Here is a 24,021-nt window from a genome sequence, read left to right as displayed (position 1 = left end):
GCACTCGCTGACATCACACAGATGCTGCGAGCGGCTCGAGGAGGCAGGACGGCAGGGGTGGGGGGGTCTTGGCGACCAAGCTGTTGAAGATTAGAACTATCTTGAACCATTTTTTGGCTCCTCTTTTTACTCCCCTGACTTTTGAAATCCAGAGTTACGTCATCCTGCGCAGCCAATCGTGCGCCTACCTGTGATTTTCAACTGTTTCCCTGCCCTTACATGGAGCGTTACATTACGTTATTTTTCAACCCCATGTCTCTATACACATACTCATTAATTCCTGACTCAGCCTGTTTAATCTGGAAGGGCCTCCGGCTGGCGAATACACACCCGGCTAACGTGTACTTGGTCTGTGATGCTTTGTATCCCCTGACCTCATCGTCTGCTCTGCTCGCTTAATATTTCACCCCAGCCCTCTCCCCGATGTTGTGCGTGACTCATTGCGGCTGGCCCGGTGAACCATTGTGCGCCCATACCAATTTAACCTAATTTAGGGGCGCCGCAATGTGATTTGTCCTGGGAGGGGCGGCCAGTCTCCTGGTACCAGGAAACTGCGGGACTTCCCACCTAGGGGCCCTTTGGATGAAAACCCGTTGAGCCAGGCGATCCCCCGCCGGGACACTACGTGTGTGTGTGTGTGCTGCGTGTGTGTGTGCATGTGTGCTCAGGGTGGGGGGCAGGGGGGAGTCACAGCGCTTGCGGAGTTGCTCCGCGGCCGTGGCACCACAGGCCCAGTTACTCGATCGGCGGGTGCCAGGCAAGGGCAGCCCGACGCGGTGGAGGAGAGGGAAGAATGGGCGGACGTTGCGCCCAACCTTCCCCGTGAGGGCGGCGGGGCGGACGTCGGGCCCCACACTTGCATCACATCTCATATCTATCATTCGAAGGGGCACCCCCAGTGACTGCTGTCATATACTGTAATGCAGATATTTTTGTGAGGTCCTCCCTGTCACCCACTACTTTGAGAATTCCCCCACAAGGCCTTGCTGAGACCTTCATAAACCAATCACCATCCATGTGTGTAAGCAGGGGCATGCATCTATTAATATTTATTGGGGTAATGTATAATAGCTGCACGTGTGTGTATTTGTATTCTCGTGGTTGTGTGTACATATGCAAACGACTGTATATGCCCGAGGTGTACACTGTAAGTATCAATTCCAATAAGTCCTCGATGGCAGTGCTTGCCTTGGGCCATTCACGAGCCAGTGGTGGAAATTCCAAATTTTTGTGGTAGCGCCCTTTTTGGACAGCCATGTTGATATTTCCATGAAATCATATTCATTTTATCAGCCGTGGAGAAATGATGGACGGAGTCGACTCATGGCCAGTTTATGTGTGGCAGGGGTGGTGCAGTGGTAACACTCATGCCTCACAGTAAGAAGGACCTAGGGTCGAATCCTGACTCGGCTCCCTGTCTGTGTGGGGTTTTTATGTTCTCCAGTTTTGCATGGGTTTCCACAACTTTCAAAATTTTTGTCACATAGCTAAAACACATTGCATTCAACCTGTATATACAAAACATCTGAATGCTGAAAATGTACCTGCAAATTACTAAATTGAAATTAGACATAGCAACAACAACCTTACCAGGACCCTCCTGAAAAAAAGTATTGAGACTCATGCTTTCGTTGCGTAAAAACAAGCGTAAAAACAAGCGTAACAAAAGCGTGCGTTTGTTGCGACAGATGTTCAGAATTGGAACGGGGAACGCAGGTCGTGGCCGTACAAAACCGCCCGTGTCATAAAAAGTCGGCTGCCCGCTCTGCTGCACACTGGGTGCGCCACCGTGGATTTACATGCACGTTTCAACACCACACGCGCATGTCACGAAGGAATGTCACCTTTCTTGTTGCCGCACCAAAAAAAAACTCAATTTAAAACAAAACCTCACTGATTATTTTTCTCGCGATACTTACAACTCAATTTTTTGTCCGAATAGTTCAGTTCATCGCCGTAATTCTTCGACAGATTCGCAATTGTTTACATTTTCACTGCAGTTATAAATAAATGCCTGAACAATGAAAATATAAAGGGTCGATTTCTACGCATTGTCCGAATTAAATCTGGATTGCAGTGCGGAAGGTGAACTTCTATTGCCCAGGAAACCGGTGCCAGTGAGTGAACAGTGCTGAAAAGTCCAGCCAGCATTCCTGGCAGCAGCGACAGGTGACATACGTGCAGAAGCAGAGACACTTCCCTGTACGGCACAGCCTCCCCCACCCGTGCACCGTGTTTCATAAACCTCCAAGCCCCTCCACTCCTACCACAGTGCCGAGTGAACGCCAGAGTTCCACTGAGACGTGTTCTAAAGTAAAATTAAGTCGAGAGATTCTCTTCTCGAGAAACGGCGTCATGGCCGACTCGTTTTTGGAACGGTTCAAAGCGCGAGCTAAGCGAGGAAATAGCGAGGACTGGGAAAGCCAAGAGGCACATGAGGTTGAAGAGGATGAGGGCAAGAAGCCACAGGAAAGAGGAGACCAGAGCGTCAGGCAGACGAGCAATGGAGGAGGAGGCGGCAGAGAGGGTGACACGAGGATTCGAATGGAGGCGGCCAGCGTCGCCTCGCTGCACGGCTCGGGGTTTGGCTTCGCGGGGCAGGACGATGCGGCGCCGCGCGAGGACGTGGGAGGGGACCGCGGGAGCCTCCGAGTGAGGCACGGAGACAGCCCCGGTGCGGCCAGCGAAGACGCAGCAGCAGCGGCGGCGACAGCGGCGGCAGCTAGCGGAGTCCGTGACAGCGAGAGGAGGAAGAGTGGCGAGCCCGAGAGCGACCACGGCCATGACTCCATCGGGGAGGACTTTGAGTTCCTGGACATGCAGCAGGACAGCAGTCTGGTGGATGAATTTATGCAACATTTTGACGTGAGTCCCTGACAATGTTTGTGTTTTATAAGATCATGCACTTTGTTTCTCTAGGCATAAGTGTACGCAGTACAAGAGATGTCTTCCCACTATCAGCGCCAAGCCAAACTCCGTTCATCATTCATTTTGGGTTAGGACAAGGAATTATCTGATCGAATTTGTGTCGTTAATAAGAGTCCTTCACCACCCGACACAGCCAACATTACCACGCGTACAAGCGTTTAGTGAGCCGGTTCCAAAGCAGCCGTCGGGACGTCTCTATGTTTCGATGGTGAAACGACGCTCATGAGCTGTAGGACTTTGACTTGCTCGTCACACTGACTTGTGTGCTTCATCACGTTTCCCCAAAATCCAATCCTCGCGACCCACCGTTTTTTTACGTTTACCAATTTACTCCTCCACCATTCAAATTAACTCGTTCCACGCCGCACGCACCCGACGATTGTTAAACACGTACCACGTGATGCGCTAAGCAATTAACTCAGTCTGCGGTAATTGAGCCAATTCTAATTAAGATTGAGATCGCAGCATGGGTGTGGAACACGTGATGCAGTTAGAGTCTCAAGACTCAATTGAATAATAATTAGCGGGAGATTTTAAGCATTGGGGATGTTTTGGCCAGGACGAGTTACATTGTGTCTGTGTGCGTTTAGCTATTGGGGGGAGGGAAACCAGAGAATCCGAATGAGAACCATGAAGAACAGGGGTAGAACTTATAATCTCCACACGGAGAGGTGGCGGGGTAGGGAATCGAACCCCGGGATGTGAGACTCAAGGTCATCACCCAAGAGCTTGTATGTATGTGTGTTGAACGTATTTTGAGTATGTAGCTAACCGTGCTATACCGTATTTTGTTCACTTTACTGCCTAAGCCGACAATCTCTGGTTATCCCCATGTATATAATGATCCAGATATTTTGTGACCCCTAATTAATTGATCCAAAAAGTATTTTTCCCAGTTTTACATTTTCATTTCTGTTTTAAATAAACCTTGCTTTAAAAATAAATCATAAGTTATAGAGAATAAAATGGGGGGTAACGAGACATCTGGACCACGCTGTAGTATCCCCTCGAGAACAACCGCGTGTAGTTGCTGAGAAGTGACTGGGTCTGCGTGCGAGGCTGGCGTCATTGTGGCAGAGGTGGGACAAAGTCATTGTTATGCAAGTCCAAGTCGAGTCGCAAGTCATCAAATTCATGACTCGAGTCTGACTCGAGTCCAAGTCACATGACTCGAGTCCACATCTCATAGGTGGGACAAAGTCATTGTTATGCAAGTCCAAGTCGAGTCGCAAGTCATCAAATTCATGACTCGAGTCTGACTCGAGTCCAAGTCACATGACTCGAGTCCACACCTCTGCATTGTGGGGGTGCAGGCGTGTAATTGTGGTGGGGTAAACACGAGCCAAAACGAAGTGGATTATCCCGTGTATAGTTCTAGCAGCCCGATGCTCGAGAGCGCATGTTGATTTCTAAATGTGGAGGGGGGAAAAAACTGAGGACCCAGAGAAAAATCCACCCGGGCGGGGGGGGGCAAACTAAAAGTAGACAGCAGCAGGCGTCAGGATCGGGATCGAACCCACTACCTTCTGCACACCAGGCGAGGTAGCGAACATCTCCTAGCCACCGTGGCGCACGCGGGACACGCGGCACAGCGCGGACATTTGAAGGCAGTACAAACGCAGGCAGCTGGCGAGTCCTCAGCGGAGCCGGCAGCGTTGGTACAACAGCGCTGCAATCCAGCGCCAGGCTCCGAGATGTGCGGCTAACACGTTTCACGACGCGAGCTCAGAGGTGGAGTCTCTCTCGTCGGGGCGCAGGCGCGGCATCGTACGAGCCACGTTGCAACAGGGCGCGTGCAGGAAAGCCATCGACGTCGTGCGGGAGCAATGGGGCTGCACGCACGGGGAACAGCGCCCACTCGGGGAGAGCCGAGGGCACGGTTTCTCAACGCCGATCGGAAAACCGTCATTGATTTCCCACCTTATTAACTGTTCGTGTCAATTACGCGTGGTTTGTGTTGTTATGTAACTAAACTATATATAGTTGTTGTTTTACCAGGTAATGCCCACTGAGCTATACAGGGTGCTTCAAAAAAAGGTTAACACTTATTATTGAACTATCGTTTTTTATGGAAAAAGAACGGATAATACACTGCAACATGATAACAAATGCATGTTAATAGCTTCAAAAAGTAAAAGTCTCCACTCGTTCGCCATCATTGTTAACGCATGCCTGGAATCTTCTCTAGGTGGTCTCCAGTGCCCAGAGACACATTTATTGTGGTGTTGTTGCGAATTCTCGGAAGTGTTAACATTGTTTTTGAAGCTCACTACCGCGTCGGGGTGGCGAGATGTTAACTACCTCGCCTGGTATGCAGGAGGTCGTGGGTTCGATCCCGGCCCTCACACCTGCTGCTGTATATTTGGAGTTTGCGTCTCTCCCCCCATGGTCGCGTGATTTTTTTTTCTCCGGAGTTTTTCCCCTCCACATTTTAGAGTGAACATCACGCGTTTTGAGGAGTTGGCCGCTGCTATACATCTCCACTTACACAGCTGGCTGGACAAAGGCCTAGGCGGCGGGGGAGGGGAGTAGTTTGGAGTGCTTTGAGAAACTTTCCCCATTGGTTCAACAGCCGCGACGGGAGGTGGAGTCGAATCGGCAGTGAGCGGGGGGTGGGTGGTTCTGCTGAAGGTTCGGTAATGTGGCCCAGGGGGCGGTGCAGCTCGTTAAAGAGGTTCGCGGTTTTGGATCCGGCAGGCCGCCCCGGGGTTCTTCCTGCTGCGGGTGTTATTAAAACGACGCACAGTGGCTACGCGCCGTCTGCTTCGCGGTTCGACGTTAACGTTGCCGTGACGTCGTTCGAGAAGAGTAGTCCACAGGAGTGCCGGCGCCACGGTTCCAATTTGACTGCAGTGACCCTCAGTGGCGACTATGCGCAGCAGCAATCGGCGCCCCATACTGGCAGACGCGTGCCTGCTCGCAGGCCAGTTTGAACTTGTGCAGCACAGGGGCACTGGGGGTGCCCTTTCAAAAATGTGTTCAGATGAGCGTGACGTACGTTGTTTATTGCGTGTATGGCGCATGGGGATGTATCGGAGGAATCCAGGGCGCTCTCTGAAAAATAAACTATGATCATTGTTAACATCACTCACAGTCAAGTGCGCCTGCGGTACAACTACATGGGATTCAGTGAGGTTGATGATCCATCACTCACTGATTCACTCCATGCACTCTCTCACCGGCGGTCAATCACCTCCTCATCGCTCTTTTATCGCTACTACCATGGTTACTGTTCCCGTAAACTTAAGTCATGGATTCCTCCACTCATGTTGAGGACTGTCTTCCAAACACTCAGTGTTTCGTCTGATCAATTATGTGTTCAACCGTCACACTGCAGGTCACTGCACACTTATCCACTCAACACACTGTAGGTTACAACACACTCACCCACCCTCTCACCACGCTAGAGGTCACAACAAACTCACCCACTCGCCACATTGCAGGTCACAACACACCACACTGCAGGTCACAATACACTAACCCACTCAACACACTAACCCACTCACCACACTGCAGGTCACAACACACTTACCCACTCACCACACTGCAGGTCACAAAAAACTCTCCACATTGCAGTTCACAACACAATAACCCACTCGCCACACTGCAGGTCACAACACACTCGCCACACTGCAGGTCGCAAAAAACTCACCACATTGCAGGTCACAACACACTCACCCACTCACCACACTGCATAAGCCTACACCAGAGTGCTGAAGAGGAGGCTCCGCCCGGGGGTCGAGTCTCAGATTCAGGAGGAACAATGCAGATTCCGTCATGGTCGTGGAACAATGGACCAGCTCTTTTCCCTCTGACAGAGATTTCAGGGGTCATGAGAGTATGCTTCGCCAGTCTACCTCTGTTTTGTAGACTTGGAGAAAGCATATGACTGTGTTCCCCGCAATGTCTTGTGGAAGGTGCTGTGGCAGTATTATGTACCGGTGCCACTTTTGTGCGCTATCCAGTCCCTCTATTCCTGGAGTGAGAGCTGTGTCCAAATTCTTGGTGTTAAATCAAAGTCGTTCACTCTGGGTGTTGGACTTGGCCAAAGATGCCTCTTGTCTCCACTCTTGTTTGTGATTTTCATGGAGAGGATATCGAGGTGCAGCCGAGATATGGAGAGTATCCAGTACGGGGGCATGGAGGTGGCGTCACTGCTTTTTGTAGATGACGTTGTCCTCTTTGCCTCGTCAGTCTGTGATCTCCAGCGGGCACTTGAACGGTTTGATGCCGAGTGTGAAGCGGCTGGGATGAGGATCAGCACCTCCAAATCAGAGGTCGTGGTTCACTCCCGGGAGACGGTGGATTGTTCTTTTCAGGTGAGGGGGGAACAGCTGCCCTTAGTGGAGGAGTTTAAGTACCTCGGGGTTTCTTTCGCGCGTTATAGTAAGAGGGATTGAGAGATCGGCCAGTGATCGGTGCGGTGTCCACAATGTTGCGGACACCGCACCGTTCCGTAGTAGTGAAGCGGGAGCTGAGTTCTCAAACAAAGCTCTTGGTTTACAGGTCAATCTACATTCCCACCCTCACCTATGGCCATGAGCTTTGGGTAATGACCTCAAGGATGAGATCACGTGTACAAGGGGCTGAAATAAGGTTGCTCCACAGGGTTGATGGGCTCACTTTCCTTGAGCAGGTGAGGAGCCTCAGAGTCGAGCCGCTGCTCCTCCAGATCGAAAGGAACCATTTGAGGTGGTTCAAGCATCTGGTAAGGAGGCCCCCCAATAGACTCCCTCTGGAACTCTACCAGGCAGCACGTCCTACTGGGCAAAGATCCCGGTGCCGGCCCAGGACACGCTGGTGGGACTGTGTCGCTCGGCTGGCCTGGAAGAGCTGGAGTCTGTTGCCAGGGAAAGGGAGGTCTAAACCGCCCTACTCAACATGCTGCCGCCGCAACCCTCGCCAGGACAAGCGGATTGAGAAATGAACAAACGAATAATAACGTGAATTATATCCTAGGATCCCAATGCGCAAGCTTAATAACTACTAATACTCATGAACAATAATCACGAAAGAAGACTATGAATTATCAAATAAATAATGGAGAATTTCTAGAAGCTATCTGCAGTGCAACCTGAACGTATCCACCAGCGGATACCCTCCACATCACCACGCAAAGTAGGAGCGCTGCTCTATTCTGCACCATTGACTTTAAACAGTACCAAGTGCATCAGACACATATCTGAGATGAGCTACGTACAGTGTGCAATGTTTTGCAGACGACAACCTCGCAAGATAGGTGCGAGACGCAACTCTCGGGGTGGGGAGGGATTTACTTAAAACGTGACTGTTAATTAATAATATTAATCAATATTACACACGTACATACAAATTAGTCGTAATTTATTTTAGTTTTATACTGTATACTGTACGTTGAAATAATATTAACGGACTAAAACACATATTAATAAATATTACACACGTACATACAAATTATTTATTTAAAATTCCACGCATTGCAATTTCGAAAATGTCTTCAATGTCACGAAAAGCCACAGGCCCTTAAGGAAGTCTTGCAGCCTGAGATAAACTGCAAAGAGGTACCCCCAGGGCCCTCTGTGGCAGCAGCCGCCCTCGGCGCACGCCCTCTCACCCATCGCCCGTGGCACCGCCTCGGGCTCAGCCGAAAGCGATCGTCCGCCAATACACGCATTCGTACGGTAATTCCCACGAAGAGAAACGCAATGTTTGTCAAGTTTCACACTTAACTTCAAATTTAGCAATCTTTCGAGATCGTAATCAACCAGGCTATGCGTTAACTGTGTGTTAGCCGACTCTCTGTGTTGCATTGCATTACATTTCCAAGAAATTTGCTTTAAAAAATTCTCAAACTGCCTATTTCTCTCTCTAAAATATACCAGGCTTTCATAGGTCCATTCGCTCTTTCTCTCCCTCGGTTGCTTCGGGGTGGATTTCTACACAACTCTCTCTAAAATTTACCAGTCTTGTTGGGTCTTTCATTGACATGCTAATTTCTCTGCTCCAGCAGACCCACCTCTCTCTCTGCCCCCCCCCCCTCTCTCTGTATTTAATTCCTCGACACAGAGGCATTGGGTCTCTGTGTGTCTATGTTGTGTGTCTCTCTCTGTGTCTCTGTGTTGTCTCTCTCTCTCTGCTTGTGTGTGTCTGTCTGTGTGTCTCCGTGTCTGTGTTTTGTCTTTCTCTCAAATTTAGTTCTACCTGATGACGGTTGCTTGTGTTGCAATAGAAACGTCGTATTATATAATATTATTTAATTCTTTTTCTTTCTACGTGACTTTACCGAAAGAACCAAAGAGTAAGAGCATAAACCAAGTCTTCCAATATTCCCCATTTTAATGTGTACAATTTGTTCAGTCCATGTGTTTTAAATGTCGAGGCGATGTGCTGTTGTGTGTTTTATTACGACGCGTGTTTGGCAATAGCGGGCAATGTTGCTGCCGGGTGCAATCGCCATTGAGTAATTTGCGGGTCATGGTTTGGCCAATACCAGTCACATTGTATTATTACATTTTTAGTTGTGGGAGGGAACTCTGCACACTGAAAGGCGCCCGAGTCGGGAATCAAACCCAGGAATTATTGCTGTGAGGCGCGAGTGTTACAACTGCACCACCCTGCCGGACAAGTCTTTCACTCAAGCCACTTTCAAATAGAAATCAGTGCCTTCAAAATATAACCACAGATATTCAAAGTTACACAGGTCCAGGCCCTCGGTCAAGGCAGCCTCGACATCAATGAGCAAGTGCGTGGGTCCCTTGCCTGCACTCACACCGATCATCAGGATGTTTCAGTAGGATTTTGATTGGAATGGTTCTCCATCTGTCGAGTCCATTGACATGGCAGAAGAAAGCCGAGTACCTGGAGAGAGAACACTGAACGTTCAAATAGATCAGGAACCTACTTGATGTACTCTACAGCCGTCTTGTAAGTAGGTACCACACACAAGAAAGCCTCATCCGTGTGATCCACTAGCCCTGCTCCCAATTGTTTTATTATGCACCAAAACATACCCAGCCAAACAGGACGCTACTTGTCAGCCGAATTCAATTCCTGGCAATGACACACGACAGGTGCAGCGATTGAGTCGTGAAGCCTGGCCCGGGTGGCGTCAAATTCACTTTGCGTGAAGCGCCTCGCCAGCAACAGTGGCGAGAGGAGGGCAGCCGGGGCTTTGGCCACACTTGTCCTTCCTTTTTTCTTGCCAACAGCCTGAACGGTTCTCTATTTTTTTTTAAATGCGGGGACCTTTGTATTGGTCTTTGTGCAATAACAGACCACTACTTTTGTGATGGTGTAACTTAAAGTTATAATGTGCCATTGTGGAAAATCAGTGATGTGTAAAAACTACATTTTGTGTTTTATGTAGAGGGACAGACATGTGGAAGCGTATCGTCTGCTTAGTTATTGTGATAGTGTGCGAGTGCGTCACGGATATGAGAATTCACAAGTGACTCCTTGTAAAAAAGGTGTCAGTTTTGTTGCCAGATAAAAGGGTAAAAAAACAATTATCATATTATTATAATTCACAAGTTGTGCGGTGTGATTTTGAGCGCTCGAATGTCGCTCGAGGATGTGACGCACAGCCATCACGTGGGGGTACGATGCAGCCAGTGCCCACTTCCCTGTGCCAACAATGAAGATGCTTCAAGCGACTCGACTTGTACAAGGTGATCCATGACATCACACTTGGCGGTCACGATTCTTAGCCACTTGCGTGATCTGGTCCAGAAGCCAGTGAGAGAGAGTGTGTATGCCTTTTCTCGTGGGGAGCGGTAGTGTAGTGAGTAGTGCGCTGTGCTATGAACCTGGCGGGCGACACGGGTTCGTTTCCCACTTGCCGCCAACACCAGGGACGATTATCTGAACCGGCCCTGGGCCTCCCCTAGGTCGGCTCAGGCTCAACTGAGTACCTGGTACTGTGTGTAAACATTGCCATTTAGAAAACAAAGGCGGCCGGGCGTGGTACTGGCCACCCCCCTTCGTGTGCCGTGCCGACCTTCATAGGTGCTCGCTAACAGCTCTTGCCCCAAATGTACGTTAAGAATATACAGGTGATTTCTGTCTTTGTGCCGTTTCTCCCCTGGGATAGACAAACGTAACGTTGCCTGGGCATGGATGCAATTGGCTGTTTTGTTTTTTAAACGTGGAAATGCAAAACCCGCAGGTAACGCGACTCGCGTCGCACTCAAAGGCACACGCGGAGGTTCCCACCAGAGCGGTGCTGAAACCTCACCGCACCAGTGGCAACCACCACAGCTGAGACGATGCTCATTCTCTGATGGCCATCTTACCATTTCCCTCTCCCTACCCCTGTCCAGTCACCTCCAAATAATTCCCACTCGTCTACCCAAATCTAGACGTTCTTCCTCTGCCTAGTCGTCCGAATGAGTTGACATTTTTCTTCTAAGTGACTAGGGACCTCGAGTTTAATTTTGTTCCCCGATGTCGTCGACTCTCCGGCTGTGTTGTGGGAGCTGCGCAAAACGCGTTATCGGGAAGGAATCTCACGCCTCGTGTCCCCAACGATCGGCGCACGCTTCTGGACCCTGAGCCAGGGCCTTGCTCAGAGTCCTCCGCGCGGGACTCTCTCCCCTGCAGCTCCCCAGAAAATTCATGAAGTGGCACCGGTGGGGCAGTGCACGGCGAGCCGCTGCACTGCGGCTGTGTTCACGAGTTGCCTCTCCCGAGCACAAACAAGTTACGTCACGGGAAGGGGGCGAGGGGGGTAAGGGAATGGGGGGGGTTCTTTGCCCCCGGGCGATTCCGCCGCTGTGTAAACTCCGTTGAGTCATGTTTTGTGTAAAAAATGTTTTTTAAATGTTTAGCCAAAGTTGGACCGTGACGCCGTCACACAGTGGTCTACTCTAGCTACGTACGGTGTGAAAAAAGTTCAACATACATACTCTTCCCAAGCAGACGGAGCAGTTCTATATATTTAACCGTTAATACACCCGCAGTGGTAACCAGGGCGCCCTACTGGTTTGACCCGCGAAGCCCTGCAACAACGCGCTGCCGCTGGGCCTCGTCCCCCGCCTTTGTGGTAATTCGTGCTCTGATACTCAGAAACACCACAACCACCACCACCAACCACTACCACCACGTCCCGTGCGCTGGCCTCCTGTCTTCCCCCCGGGATGCGCTCTCACCGTGGCAGCGCGTGTCCGTGCATGCACGCGCTGCCAACAGCATTCCATAATGTAACTTAAAAAATAAATGAGTTTATCGAGCAGTAACACTTCCAAATTTTTCAAGGGTTTGTCTGTTACGCGATAGCCCCGACGTATCATGCAACTATCCTTACGTCAACTTAAAAAAAAACTTATTCAGGAAACATTTATAAAATGTCATTCTCATCGGGCCCCATGATGTAAACAAGTGCAGTGTCCAACCCTTATCATCCACTGTGCCTCTCCATGGGCCTCTCTGTACTATGAAGAAGGCCCATTGCCCGAAACATCGCCGATTACATACATTTCCTTTTAAGGCCACACACACACAGCGCTAGTGACGGGTGTGTTGACCGTGTGTGCGACGCTTGGAGCAGCAGCGCTTCGTTCCCCGGCAGTCCGAGGCCCAATTTCTGGCCACAGCTGCCGTCAGCGATCACTTTCTACCCGAAAATGGCTCTCCCCTTGGTTGCACTCAGCCTTAGTTTGAGTCGTGCAGGATGTGACTTTTGAGTCGCGTGGACGCCACGTTGCCGGTGAGTGCGCTCCGCGTGCGGTTACTTCCCCCTTGCGTCGGAGTGCCCGGACGAAGCGCAGCTGTTTCCTCCTCTCCTTGTGGCTTGCGCGCCCCGCTTCGAAGGGTGGGGGGCGGTGTGGGAGAGAGGGGGGGGCGGGGGGACTTTGCAGTGGGTGAATGATGATGATGGTGGTGGTGATGATGCTGCGCTCCGTTTAGGGGAGGCAGGACTACCCATGTCTCGCAAGTGCCACCATAGAACTTGAGTCAACGTTTATAAACAGCTGTTGACTTACAAGCCCGAGTAGCCGCAGGCTACTAAGGCTCAGCAGATGTTGCGCTGTTACTCGCCACCACCACCGCCGCCGCCGCCAACCTTCCCGTGGCTGCGTTAATTTTAGCGGCACACGCTAACCCACGCAGTGTGCGACGGCGCATGGCGATATCGCGTGGGAAGTTCGCGTCTGCGTGCATCCAGACGAAGGCTCTACTCCGGGTAGATTGGGGCAGAGGAATCCGCCGGGCGCTCGGGGGTGAGCGAGCCAGGGGGTGAGCGAGCCAGGGGGCGAGCGAGCCAGGAGGCGCGCTCAGAGTTCCGTCACCGTGGCTGCTCGCATGGCTGCCTACTACTGCAGCCAGCTGTGGAGCGCCCTGCAAGGCTGGGTGGTGAGTGGCACCAGGGCAATCGTGCTCGTCTGAGCTCAGAGTGAGCGTGGGGACTACTGCGTACGTGTGAACACTGTGTGTGTACACTCGTCTGTTTGTCCACTAGTGTTTATGTGTAAGTGTACACTAGTCTGTGTATGTGTACACTAGTCTTTATGTGTATACTAGTTTGTGCATGTGTGTACACTAGTCTGTATGTGTGCACGCGTAGTGAGTGTAGCGGTTCGCGCGCTGCGCTACGAACCCGGCGACACACAAGTTCGATTCCCGCTCGCGGCCAACAGCAGTGACTATTATATGAACAGTATTATATTAACATTATTATATGAACACTCGGGGTTGTTCGGGGGCGCCTATGGCGCCCCCTTCGGCCAGGAAAGTCACAAAAAAATTACACACGAACGACGCATTCACGCAAGGGCCCGATGCTCCGTTTTGAAGTATTATGTTTTGAATTAGATAATTTTATTTCTTCATTAAAAGCTTAGAAATGTTACATCTGGAAGACGACATTTCGTGTGAATTTTCTCTTGTCAAGTAGATGGCCTTGCTGGAGGTTCGGTTCGATGCGGACTTTCACCTGTTTGGGATTGCGGGATCGAGATAAGGCGACATAGAGCTGGCCGTGCGAGAAGACCACTGTCTGCAGATCGATTCCAACCTAATCGAACGTCTGTCCCTGCGCCTCTGTCGTTCATGCAGGGGGTGCGTAGGTTTGCAGCGCCCCCTGCATGGAAACGACGGAAAGTGCAGCGTTCATCACAGATAAAGTTGTGCGCTTATATAAGAGTATGTTCTGGGCCTCCCCTAGGTCGACTCAACCTGGTGTGCTGTGTAAACTTCACCACCAGGGAGACAGAGGCGGCCGGGCGTGGTGCTGGCCTCCCCCCCCCCTCGTGTGCCATACAGGCCTTCATAGGTGCTCGCTAGCAGCACTTGACCAACAGTTTATTAAAGGCTATATGGGGGATCTGTCGTTTTTGTGTGTATACTGAGTGTATTCTAGTGTGTGTGTGTGTGAACACTATTGAGTGTGTATGTGATGTGTGTACAAAGGTCCGGGTCTTCTCTGCCACAGTTATGCCCTTTCCATTGTCTACGCTTGCCAGACGCAGTGCGCGGAGCCCTCTAAAGGAACATCTCCGCCGGTTTGAAACATTCAGGCTGGCCTGCCTACGATCCATCTTAGGTTTAACCAGACTGGATTGTATTAGGGACTCACAGATTCTTGAAAGATCTGGACAAAGTCCCATCAGTGAGCTCCTCCGGCAAGCGAGGCTGCGCTGCCTGGGTCATGTTGCCCCCATGCCCAGCCACCGCATGCCCAAGCAGTTTCTGTTTGGCCGGATAGATGGGGCTAGAGATGAGATGGTCTGATGTGGTACAGAAAGGTTGTGTAGCTGATTAGATTTGCTGATGACTGGTACCAGCAGTTCCAAGATCGGCCTCTTTGGAGGAAGTTCGTGAAGGACGCGACTGGGGAATTGGAGGCAGTCACCTTCCGTCAAACAATGGAGGGCAGTGGAGTGACGCTCACAACGATCAGAGCGCCGGGCAGCTAAAACGCAGAAAATTTGCACAGTGGGAAGTACAGTTGGTGCATCTGCCAGTCATCTCAGTCAGTCAACCCATGGCACCTGGGTTTTCGCACATCCGATTTGCACGGTTGGCTACGTACTGTACGAAAGAAGTGCAGCATACATACATACCTGGGTGTGTTCTATGACCTGCTGCCAATGGGCCTTTGACACTTCACGTGGCCTAAGTACACCTAGCATGTCACAAGCGCCGTGGTGACGTCACCGCCACTTTGTGGTGAACAAAAGTTGTGTGTACACTAAGTGTACTCTGTGTGTGAACACCAGCGCGTGTGTGAACACGAGTGAATGTGTGTGTGAGAGCACTAGTGTGTAAGTGGGGAGCGGTGGCGCAGCGGGTAGCATGCTGGGCTACGAACCGGCTCACGGCCAACACCAGTGACGGTCATGGGCCTCCCCCTAGATCGACTCAGCCTCAAATGAGTACCTGGTGCGGTGTGTAAACATCATTGGGGAGACAAAGTCGGTCAGGTGTGGTGCCACTCAACCCCGTCGTATGCTGTGCCAGCCTTCATAGGTGTTTGCGAAAAACACTTGCCCCAACAGTCTGTTAAGGCTACATGGGGGATTTGTGTTGTCTTTGTGTGAGTGAGCACGAGTGCGTGTTGTGTGTAAAGTCGGTGGCAGAAATTCCACATTCCCATGGTGGAACCAGTCTGTACGGAGTGGCGATGTCTCATGAAGTCAGAGCCGAAGAGGGCTTCTAACTCGCAGCTTCACAGCACCCCCACCCTCACACTACCACGATCACTACGGGTCTTGACGGAGTGTCCTCATGTGCTGCTTCTAACCCGTGTGGTGTTGCCATCACGCGGGTATTGTCGCTGCTGTAGAGATACCTCGTGAGGCCAGCAGCGGACGATTTGGAGCCTCTCGCGGACTCATCTGAAGACGTGAACAAGTATGGGAGTCACAACAGGTACAGCCTGGGCCACATGGGCACCTTCGTGTTCACACATTGTGTCTCCCCGTGGCGAGGGAACATCCATAAGGCCTCTACACTGTATATTCTATTCATCATCATCAGCCATGGTCAGTCTACTGCTGGATGGAGGCCTCGACCATGGCTGTATTGACCGTACAAATTTGTTCTGTCCACTTCACAGTGGACAAAAGATCCCGTGATGTCTTTCGTAAGAATAGGTCATAGTGTGTGGTGTCAGGGTCCAAATTTACCAGATTTGAAAAAATTACCTAACAATTACTCATTTAGAAATAGCACCACCGCTCACGGCTGTAAAAAAAAAACACTGCAAATGATGTAAAAGATAGTGGCTTGATGATAACCTCACACTAATCCTGTACTGCACCACATGACTACACCGAGTGGCAGCACCGTCTGATGAGCAGATCGCATTCCCCATGTTCACCGCAGGGCCACCCTTCCGCTTGACGCCATTCGTGTCGGAGACGGCTGCACCTGTCGTGCATTGTCGGAACGCAATCGCGTGCGAGCTGATGCAGGGTAAAATGAAATGTCATTCCGTGCGATGTGTACTTCACCATGTCCACGGCCATTGTTGTCATCCAGAACCGAAGCGGCTTTGGAACGCGAGCCGCAGATGCCCGCTCTCGAGGGCAAGGGCGGCAGGAACTCTGAGGTCGAGATGGTGGTGGGCGGAGGCGGCCATTGTGACCTCGACCGCAAATCCCCGGCGAGGACTCTCGAGGGGACGCCGCCGTTTGCTCCGGTGGACGACGCCGCCGCAGCGGCTACGTCCAGGAGATCCGTTGGAGGCGAGAGAGACGATGCCGCGGAGCTCCGGCGACGTTCCCCCATGTTCACGGCAAACACGGGGGACGCAAATGTGTTCCAGCGTCATGCACCAAACGAGGAGGCCCAACAGCGTCTGATGGAAAAGGACAGCTGCTTGGGCGATGCCATTGGTCACACCGCCACCACTGCGGACCGTGCCTTGCATTCAGTGCCTGTAGAAAGGATGAGGGCCGAAACGTCAGTCACCGACGGTCACAACACATCAGCGCTGACGTTACACCCGCCACCTGCATCCCAATCGCCATGCGCCACATCGCCTCTGCTTCCACCATTCTTAGCGCCTCCAGAGGCGCGGAGCTTTCAGCCGAGCTTCGCTCCGTCGTCGTTAAACTCGGCACCGCCGTCTCCTTCAACTACCTCACCGCGCCAGGCCAATGAGTGTATAGCAGGCGGACGGGAGCACGAAGGCCATCAGGAATTCGCCGGCGTTGTTGACAAAGATGATTTTGAAATTCATCATTTTGATGACGTTGAGGTAATTGTTACATTGTTCAAGCGGGGTTAATTTTGGGAAGGAGGGCATGACATCTGCTTGGTTGTGTCTGATAATTTACATTGTTACATTCTGCACGCTTAATATTATGCATCTTAAAAATATGTATTTGCATGTTGGCAAAAGTAAATGTTACTGTGTTTTGGTAATGTGAGCATTGAAAAACTGGCGCTGCCTATGTAGTACGTACCGTAAACGTATTAACGTCTCTGTTTACGAGTCAAGAGTGATGGACTTTAAGAAAGCAACGAGGAAATAAGCTTCTGGTCTTTGAGCAATATAGCGTCAGAATGTTTAAAGTTCACAATGGAGGGTTGTAGTGAAGCGTGGTAATTTAACCAGGAAGCTGCGGCGTGCGGGAGGCCGTGGGCAGGATGGAGGGGGTGGCACCGCGACGTGAGGTGATGTGGCCCTGGAGGTCAACGACTACGGAGAACATCTGAAGGCGGACGGTGGCGATAATCCAATCCACTCATTGGTGCATTGGGCATTAACGCCATTCTCATAGCACAAGGCAGTCACGAAGGCGCTGTGTGTCACAAAGAGTCCGCAGTAGTATCACAGGAGCGGGCGATGTTGATATCTGTTAGGGCGCCGCGGTGGCGAGATGTTAACTACCTAACCTGGTATACAGGAGGTTGTGGGTTTGATCCCGATCCTGACGCCTGTATATTTGAAGTTTGCATGTCTCTCTCCCGGTGGTCGTGTGGATTTTTTTCTCCGGATCCTCCGGTTTTTTTTATCTATATTTAGAATCAACGTGCATCTAGAGTATTTGCCTGCTATAAATTTCCATGTAATAAGCAACTTCGTTGAGCTATGATTTGGGGCCAGGTCGCTTCTGAAAAAGAGCTACATAGCTCAATCGGCATTTCCTGGTAGAATAAAAACAGTTTAGTTATCCCAATGGATACATTTTAAAATTTGGAACGTAACGCCAGCACACAAGGGCCGACTCTTTTCGAATGGAATCATTGGGATTTTTAACAGCGTATATGTCATGGTTAATACACCAGGAATATAAATACGACCACAGTATTAAACCAGGGCAGCCTGCTGGATTCGTATCACAAATCTCTGCAACAAGCGGAGAACGCACTACCGCTGTGTCACGTCACCGCCCCGATGAGACTAAGATCGGGACTTTGAGGTCAGGTGTCAACTGTATGTAAGAAAGTTTATCATGTCCACTGCTCCTGTATCTGGTTGTGTACATTGTGGTATACGCGCTTGAGTGATGATGGCTGGGCATCGGAATCAATGTCTTGTCTCTTGATCTCTCCCAAGTGTTCGTCACCCCCATTGGATTTCACGATCCAAAAGCAGCGAGCCTCGCTCAGCAAGTCAGGAGCACTGGGCAATCGCAAACTGGGGAAACCACGGCCAGCAGACACGGACTCAGAGTGGATGTACAGAGACAGCACCGGTGCGCTCATACACACATATGGGCCACGCCGGACTGGCGCCCCTTTCCGATTGGCCCGGTTTGCGTGGAAAACCAAAGGCGCATTGCAAGCGCAGTAGAGGGTATTGGCGATATAATGTTGACATACGTTGTATGCTGTGATATCAATACCGGGAATTCCGCAAAATCCTCTTCACTCGTGACATGGGCAGCTACGAACACTTGAATAAGTTTGTAGCAATCTTACTACCAGAGGGAAAGAAAGTGCGAGGCACCAAATCGTAACACGTTTTGTCTTAATGTATACTGCAAACTCGGCATGGAGGGTAGAAAAGAGGATCGTGTGGATAATTCTGTATAAAGTACAACCTTGCTTTTCATCATTGTTGTGGAGAGAATGTACTCATTCATGCCAGATTATTGAGTTATGCCACAATAATATGACCTTCAACACTCGACATAACCAAACAAATTAATTATAACGAGTACAAGTAGTATTGCTTCAACTCAAGAACAATATTCACAACCGAATTTTGCAATTGTTTACGATGTTTCATTTGAAGCATACGCTAAGCATTTTCAGAACAAGATCCAGGAAGTGGGAATACATTTCACAAAGTCAGAATGGCCTAACCCAAAAATCTATATAATTAATATTGGCTGCAACAATCTACGTCTTCTTGGTTCTTTCGGTAAAGTTACGTAGAAGGGAAATAATAAAATAATAAACATAAAACATAATACATAATAAAATACAATTCTCACGACGCTTTGGCCACAACGCAAGCAGCCGTCCTCAGGCGAAGAACAGGGCTGTCGGAAAGACAGCGTCCGAATGAATACCACCAAGCATGGCAGCGTATATTTAATCAGGGGTTAGAGGAGGAGAGCGCCTTGACGAAAGGAATGTACATATCACCAGAGGAATTTAGCATATTTATGGAAAATGCAGATATGGGATTAGTCACTACTTGTGGAATGTGTAGGTGGTGGGGGGGGGTCTCAAAGTCATTATGCTCATGTATTATGTAGGATTAGCAGTAATAAAGCGAGGAAGTAGGATTAGCAGTAATAAAGGGAAGGACATTTTAATAGTAAGGAGCTGCAACAGCCAAACCACCACGTAAAAAACTAAAATATAAACTTTAAATCGAAATTTTACAATCTACGTGTTAAGTCAATATACAGTGTTACCATTAAGTATCAACGGACTTTCCACTGGTATTTATGAGGATACATTGGGCCCAATGATCAATGGACAGTTGTGTTCTTGTGAATGTAAATGCAGAGGCTTCCCTCATTATTTTGCAGATTCTCCAAGTGCCGAGTTGCCAGAAGAGGAGCCACCCACTCAGAAGAGAGGTCCACCAGGTGGTTTCAGGCTGCCTGCTCTGGGACCCTCCTTGCCTGGCGTGCAGGTAATCTACCTGTGCCATGAGTAGGTATAACTCGTTAAAGATTGTACACAACAGGGAACCCATGGCAACAGGGGGCCATGCACTGTACCACAATCACAGCCACCTAGATTCGATTATTGGTCATGCACATCACATTACACTGTCCTGGGCCTCCACTAGGCAGAGATGGGCAGTATACAGTGTCCGAAAATGAAAGTTTAATAGTTTTAATGTTATTCGAGATACTGACATAAATCTGATATGAATATATGCATTAGACTCGTTGGTTCTTTCGATAAAGTCACGGAAAAAGAAAATACATTAAATAATAGAATACGACGTTTCGATTGCAACACAAGCAGTCATCAGGTAGAACTAAATTTGAGAGACAAAAACACAGACACGGAGACACAGATAGACACACAAGCAGAGAGAGACAACACAGAGACACTCGGAGAGACACAAAACATTGACACACAGAGACCCAACGCATCTGTGTCGTGGCCTTAATAGAGAGAGGGGGGGGGCAGATAGAGAGGTGGCTCTGCTGGAGCAGAGAAATTAGCATGTCAATGAGAGAGCTGTGTGGAAATCCACCCCGCGGCGGCCGGGGGAGAGAAAGCAAGACTGGTACATTTTTAGAGAGAGTTGTGTGGAAATTATGTGCATTAGGCTTAGAAGTTTTAGTTTCTTGTGAATATTGATTGTACTTTCTTTTAGTTTCAGGAGAAACACAATTTTTTTTCTACAATGACAAGTCCGCCCATTCTGGGGTTTTTAAAAATTTTAATTGATTATAGTGAATGATAATTCTAGAATTTCTAATCAATACCATAAATAAAATAAAACATCTAAGTATATTACATGTACTTATTAAATTTATGTGAGTATTTCAAATAAGAGTAAAACTATTAAACGTTCTTTTTAGGTTCATACATTTTCAGACACGCTGTATTTAAAATACACCAAAGTATTTTGTATTTCAAGCACATTTATGAGAATGTTTTTTTGTTAAGTACAACATTTCAATGTATTTTTGAACAGCAAACAGCGACACCCCCTATATGCAGTGTAAACACACATCGAGAGTCTACACATGTCTATGCGTGTACGGTCAATGTGAATATAGTTGTCCGTTTCTCTATGTAATAGTCTGTGTGTACACAACCACTCATCCACTCCATACACAACACCACTCACCTCTACACGCCACCACCTATCTCCACAACTCTACCACTCACCAGATCCCATACCACACACCCCCAAACACCACCACCCACCTCAACACCACTCACCCCACCCCATGCCACCACATGCCCATTTTTTTGGTTCAGTTTTGTTCTTGCTCTTGTTGTTCAGATGTTCAGGAAGAAATCTCAAGACGGTGAACATGGCGAAGTCTCTCCCAAACCACAAACCAAAGAATTATTCAAGTCCAAGAGCAGCCTGGGCCTTCCCCTGCCCGGAGCCAGAAGACAGCTGCCAGTTCCGGCCAGTGATGACGCCGACAAACAAGGGTACGCTTCGATCGCTCCAGTTCGGTGCGTCCACTCCGATCCGGCATGATCGCTTCGGTCCGGCACAACTGGGCCGGACTTGCACACCGGTCCGGCGCGACCCGCTCCACTTCAGAACTACCATCGCTGCGTTACACTGTATTTGTTTCAAATGTTCTGCTGCATTATAAAGACGACTTAAATGCCAGCCGGAATAGCCGATGATGACTAACAAGGTGATTTTCACGTTTCATTTCTTCTCAGGTCGGAGCCTCCCCAATGGTTAAAGGAACTCAAATCAAAACAGAAAAAGCCTGCCATGGAATAGACACCAATGTGAGCCTGGAAAAGGTTTTCATCTATGAGCAGCACTGTGAATCGTGACATGATGTAGGGTTGATAATTGGTTCTTTACCCTTCTATCTGGCAACAAAACTGACACCTTTTTACAAGGAGTCATGTTTGCATAGACCGCAGTCATAATACAAACAAAAGAACATAACTATGATGTGCACTGTCCTTAAAGTTGATTGATCCACACCCGAGACAGCTTTCCTTAGAGCCTAGTCTCATATGGGTTGGACCAGATGACGCCAAAAGGCGCACAACTCAAAGACAATGCACTATCAGAGTATGAGAGGTCGGGGCAAGCATCTACACTATGGGAACCTCATTTGCCAGTAAAAATATGATAATTGGTTCTTTACCCTTCTATCTGGCAACAAAACTGACACCTTTTTACAAGGAGTCATGTTTGCATAGACCGCAATACCTGCAGTCATAATACAAACAAAAGAACATAACTCTGATAATGTGCACTGTCCTTAAAGTTGATTGATAGAAGGGTAAAGAACCAATTATCATATTTTTACTGGCAAATGAGGTTCCCATAATGATGTAGGGTTAATTCCATATATCCTTAAATGGGTATTCTGAATGTTTCTACTTAAGGATTGTATCATTCGCAGACAAATACTTTTAAATATATAAATACAATATGTTCAGGCATTTGCATAAGTCACTTTTTTATTTGCTTCAGAAGTTTAAGAAATACGCGGCTATGCTTGTGTTAAAAACTCTTTATTTTTCCAGGTAATGCCCACTGAGCTATATAGCTCTTTTTATAAGCGACCTGGCCACGAATAATAGCTCAACGAAGTAGCTTATGTGGAAATTTATATCAGTCAAATCCTCTAAATGCGTGTTTCTAAATGTGGAGGGAAAAACAAAGGGACCTGGAGAAAAATCCATGTGACCACGGGGAGAACACGCAAACTCCAAATATACAGGCGTTAGGGTTGGGATCGAACCCACGACCTCCTGTATGCCAGGCGAGGTAGTTAACATCTCGCCACCGTGGCGCCCCCGTTTACTTTGGCACAGGTTTGTTTGGCCTTAGCTCTCCTCTCCTCCACACCTGAGATTTATCATGGTCCTGACGGAAGCCGATCGCTCCACGCACACGGACCCACACAACTGGGGCACTGAGGGCAGTGCTGGTCATACGCGATGCAGAGGTCACTGTGGATCGAATAACTCAACACAGAGGTCGTCGCAGTCACGGAAATTCCTTGCAGTCACGAAAGCTCCAAATTAAGTTGATTCCTTACAGACTCTGTCCACTACCAGGCACGGCTAAACACATTGACACGTATAGTAGCTCTCAAGCGCCTTGAGTGAAGGCGCTCTGTAAATTATATTAACGTGCCAAATTATTTCAGCTCGCGCGGGTAAGTTAAAGCATCGTAATCCTCAAGGCCAAATATAGCAATCAGATATATCTACCGCTTGTACCCGTGACCATTCGCTTAGCTATGTTGGGTGGACTTTGACACAAATGTTACCATATTAGGACGTGGCCGAACCCAAACATTGCTAATGCATCAGTGGCTGAAATGCATTTGCCGGGAGCTGGTGGCTCTGCAGCACGCGGCCTATAACCCAGCAGCACTGTGGACGAGCCGGCGGCGAGGGTTGGTGGATCACGCGCGCGCTCGGGAAACTCCCTGTCCGTGCAGGGTAATGCAGTAGCGCAAATTGGTTAATCTCCTTAGTTACGGGGATTGTTAAACCCGCCTCACACACGTGGGTTTTGTGAGGGTGCTCTGGTTTTATCCCACTTGTGTAAAAGACAACTCGCTCGCTCATGGAGTTGGCCAAACATCCCCCAATTGTAGGACCGTTGAGCTTGGGGAATGGTTGCCACCGGATCTGGCTGCTTCATCGCGTCGTATCTGTGGGTTCGCGCGCCTCTGAATCATTCTCCGTCGGACTTTCTGTGCGCTGTGCTCAACCTGTAAAGAATAAATTGCTTCACTGTTGATTACACTGCGTCGCCTCTCACGAGATTCATTGGTGACGCGCCATTGCTTCTTTTTAAGAGCGGGAAACCCCGCGGGCGGTACGTGACGTCACCGGCTTCTGCAAGGCAATGACGTCATGCGGCACGTGCGAAGGGTGACGTCACCAACTTGCTACAAGGGGGTGACATCAAGCGGTCCCGCGAGGCATTACCAGCTCTGAAGTGGGCAAACTTTCCCACTTCAGCAGTTGCTTCTTGCTGTGGTTTTCCCACCTGATGACGGACGCTTGTGTTGC

At 49.3% G+C, this 24,021-nt stretch overlaps 1 protein-coding gene across 1 annotated transcript; it reads left to right on the top strand.

Moving 5' to 3' along the window:
- The first annotated feature begins 1,856 nt into the window (after window positions 1–1,856).
- KIAA1671 (KIAA1671 ortholog) lies at window positions 1,857–23,751 on the top strand. The gene is made up of 7 exons (XM_078609388.1): window positions 1,857–2,865; window positions 15,689–15,774; window positions 16,387–17,107; window positions 18,413–18,551; window positions 19,842–19,948; window positions 21,287–21,444; window positions 21,688–23,751. The coding sequence occupies exons 1-7, from the start codon at window positions 2,356–2,358 to the stop codon at window positions 21,749–21,751; spliced, it is 1,785 nt and encodes a 594-aa protein (XP_078465514.1). The 5' UTR covers window positions 1,857–2,355; the 3' UTR covers window positions 21,752–23,751.
- The last annotated feature ends 270 nt before the right edge of the window (window positions 23,752–24,021 follow it).

Source organism: Lampetra planeri, chromosome 32 (assembly GCF_965212315.1).
Source record: "Lampetra planeri chromosome 32, kcLamPlan1.2.h2, whole genome shotgun sequence".
In the NCBI taxonomy this organism is placed as follows: Eukaryota; Metazoa; Chordata; class Hyperoartia; order Petromyzontiformes; family Petromyzontidae; genus Lampetra; species Lampetra planeri.
The sequence above is the reverse complement of the archived record's forward strand: the minus strand, read 5'-3'. Positions and strand labels throughout refer to the sequence as shown.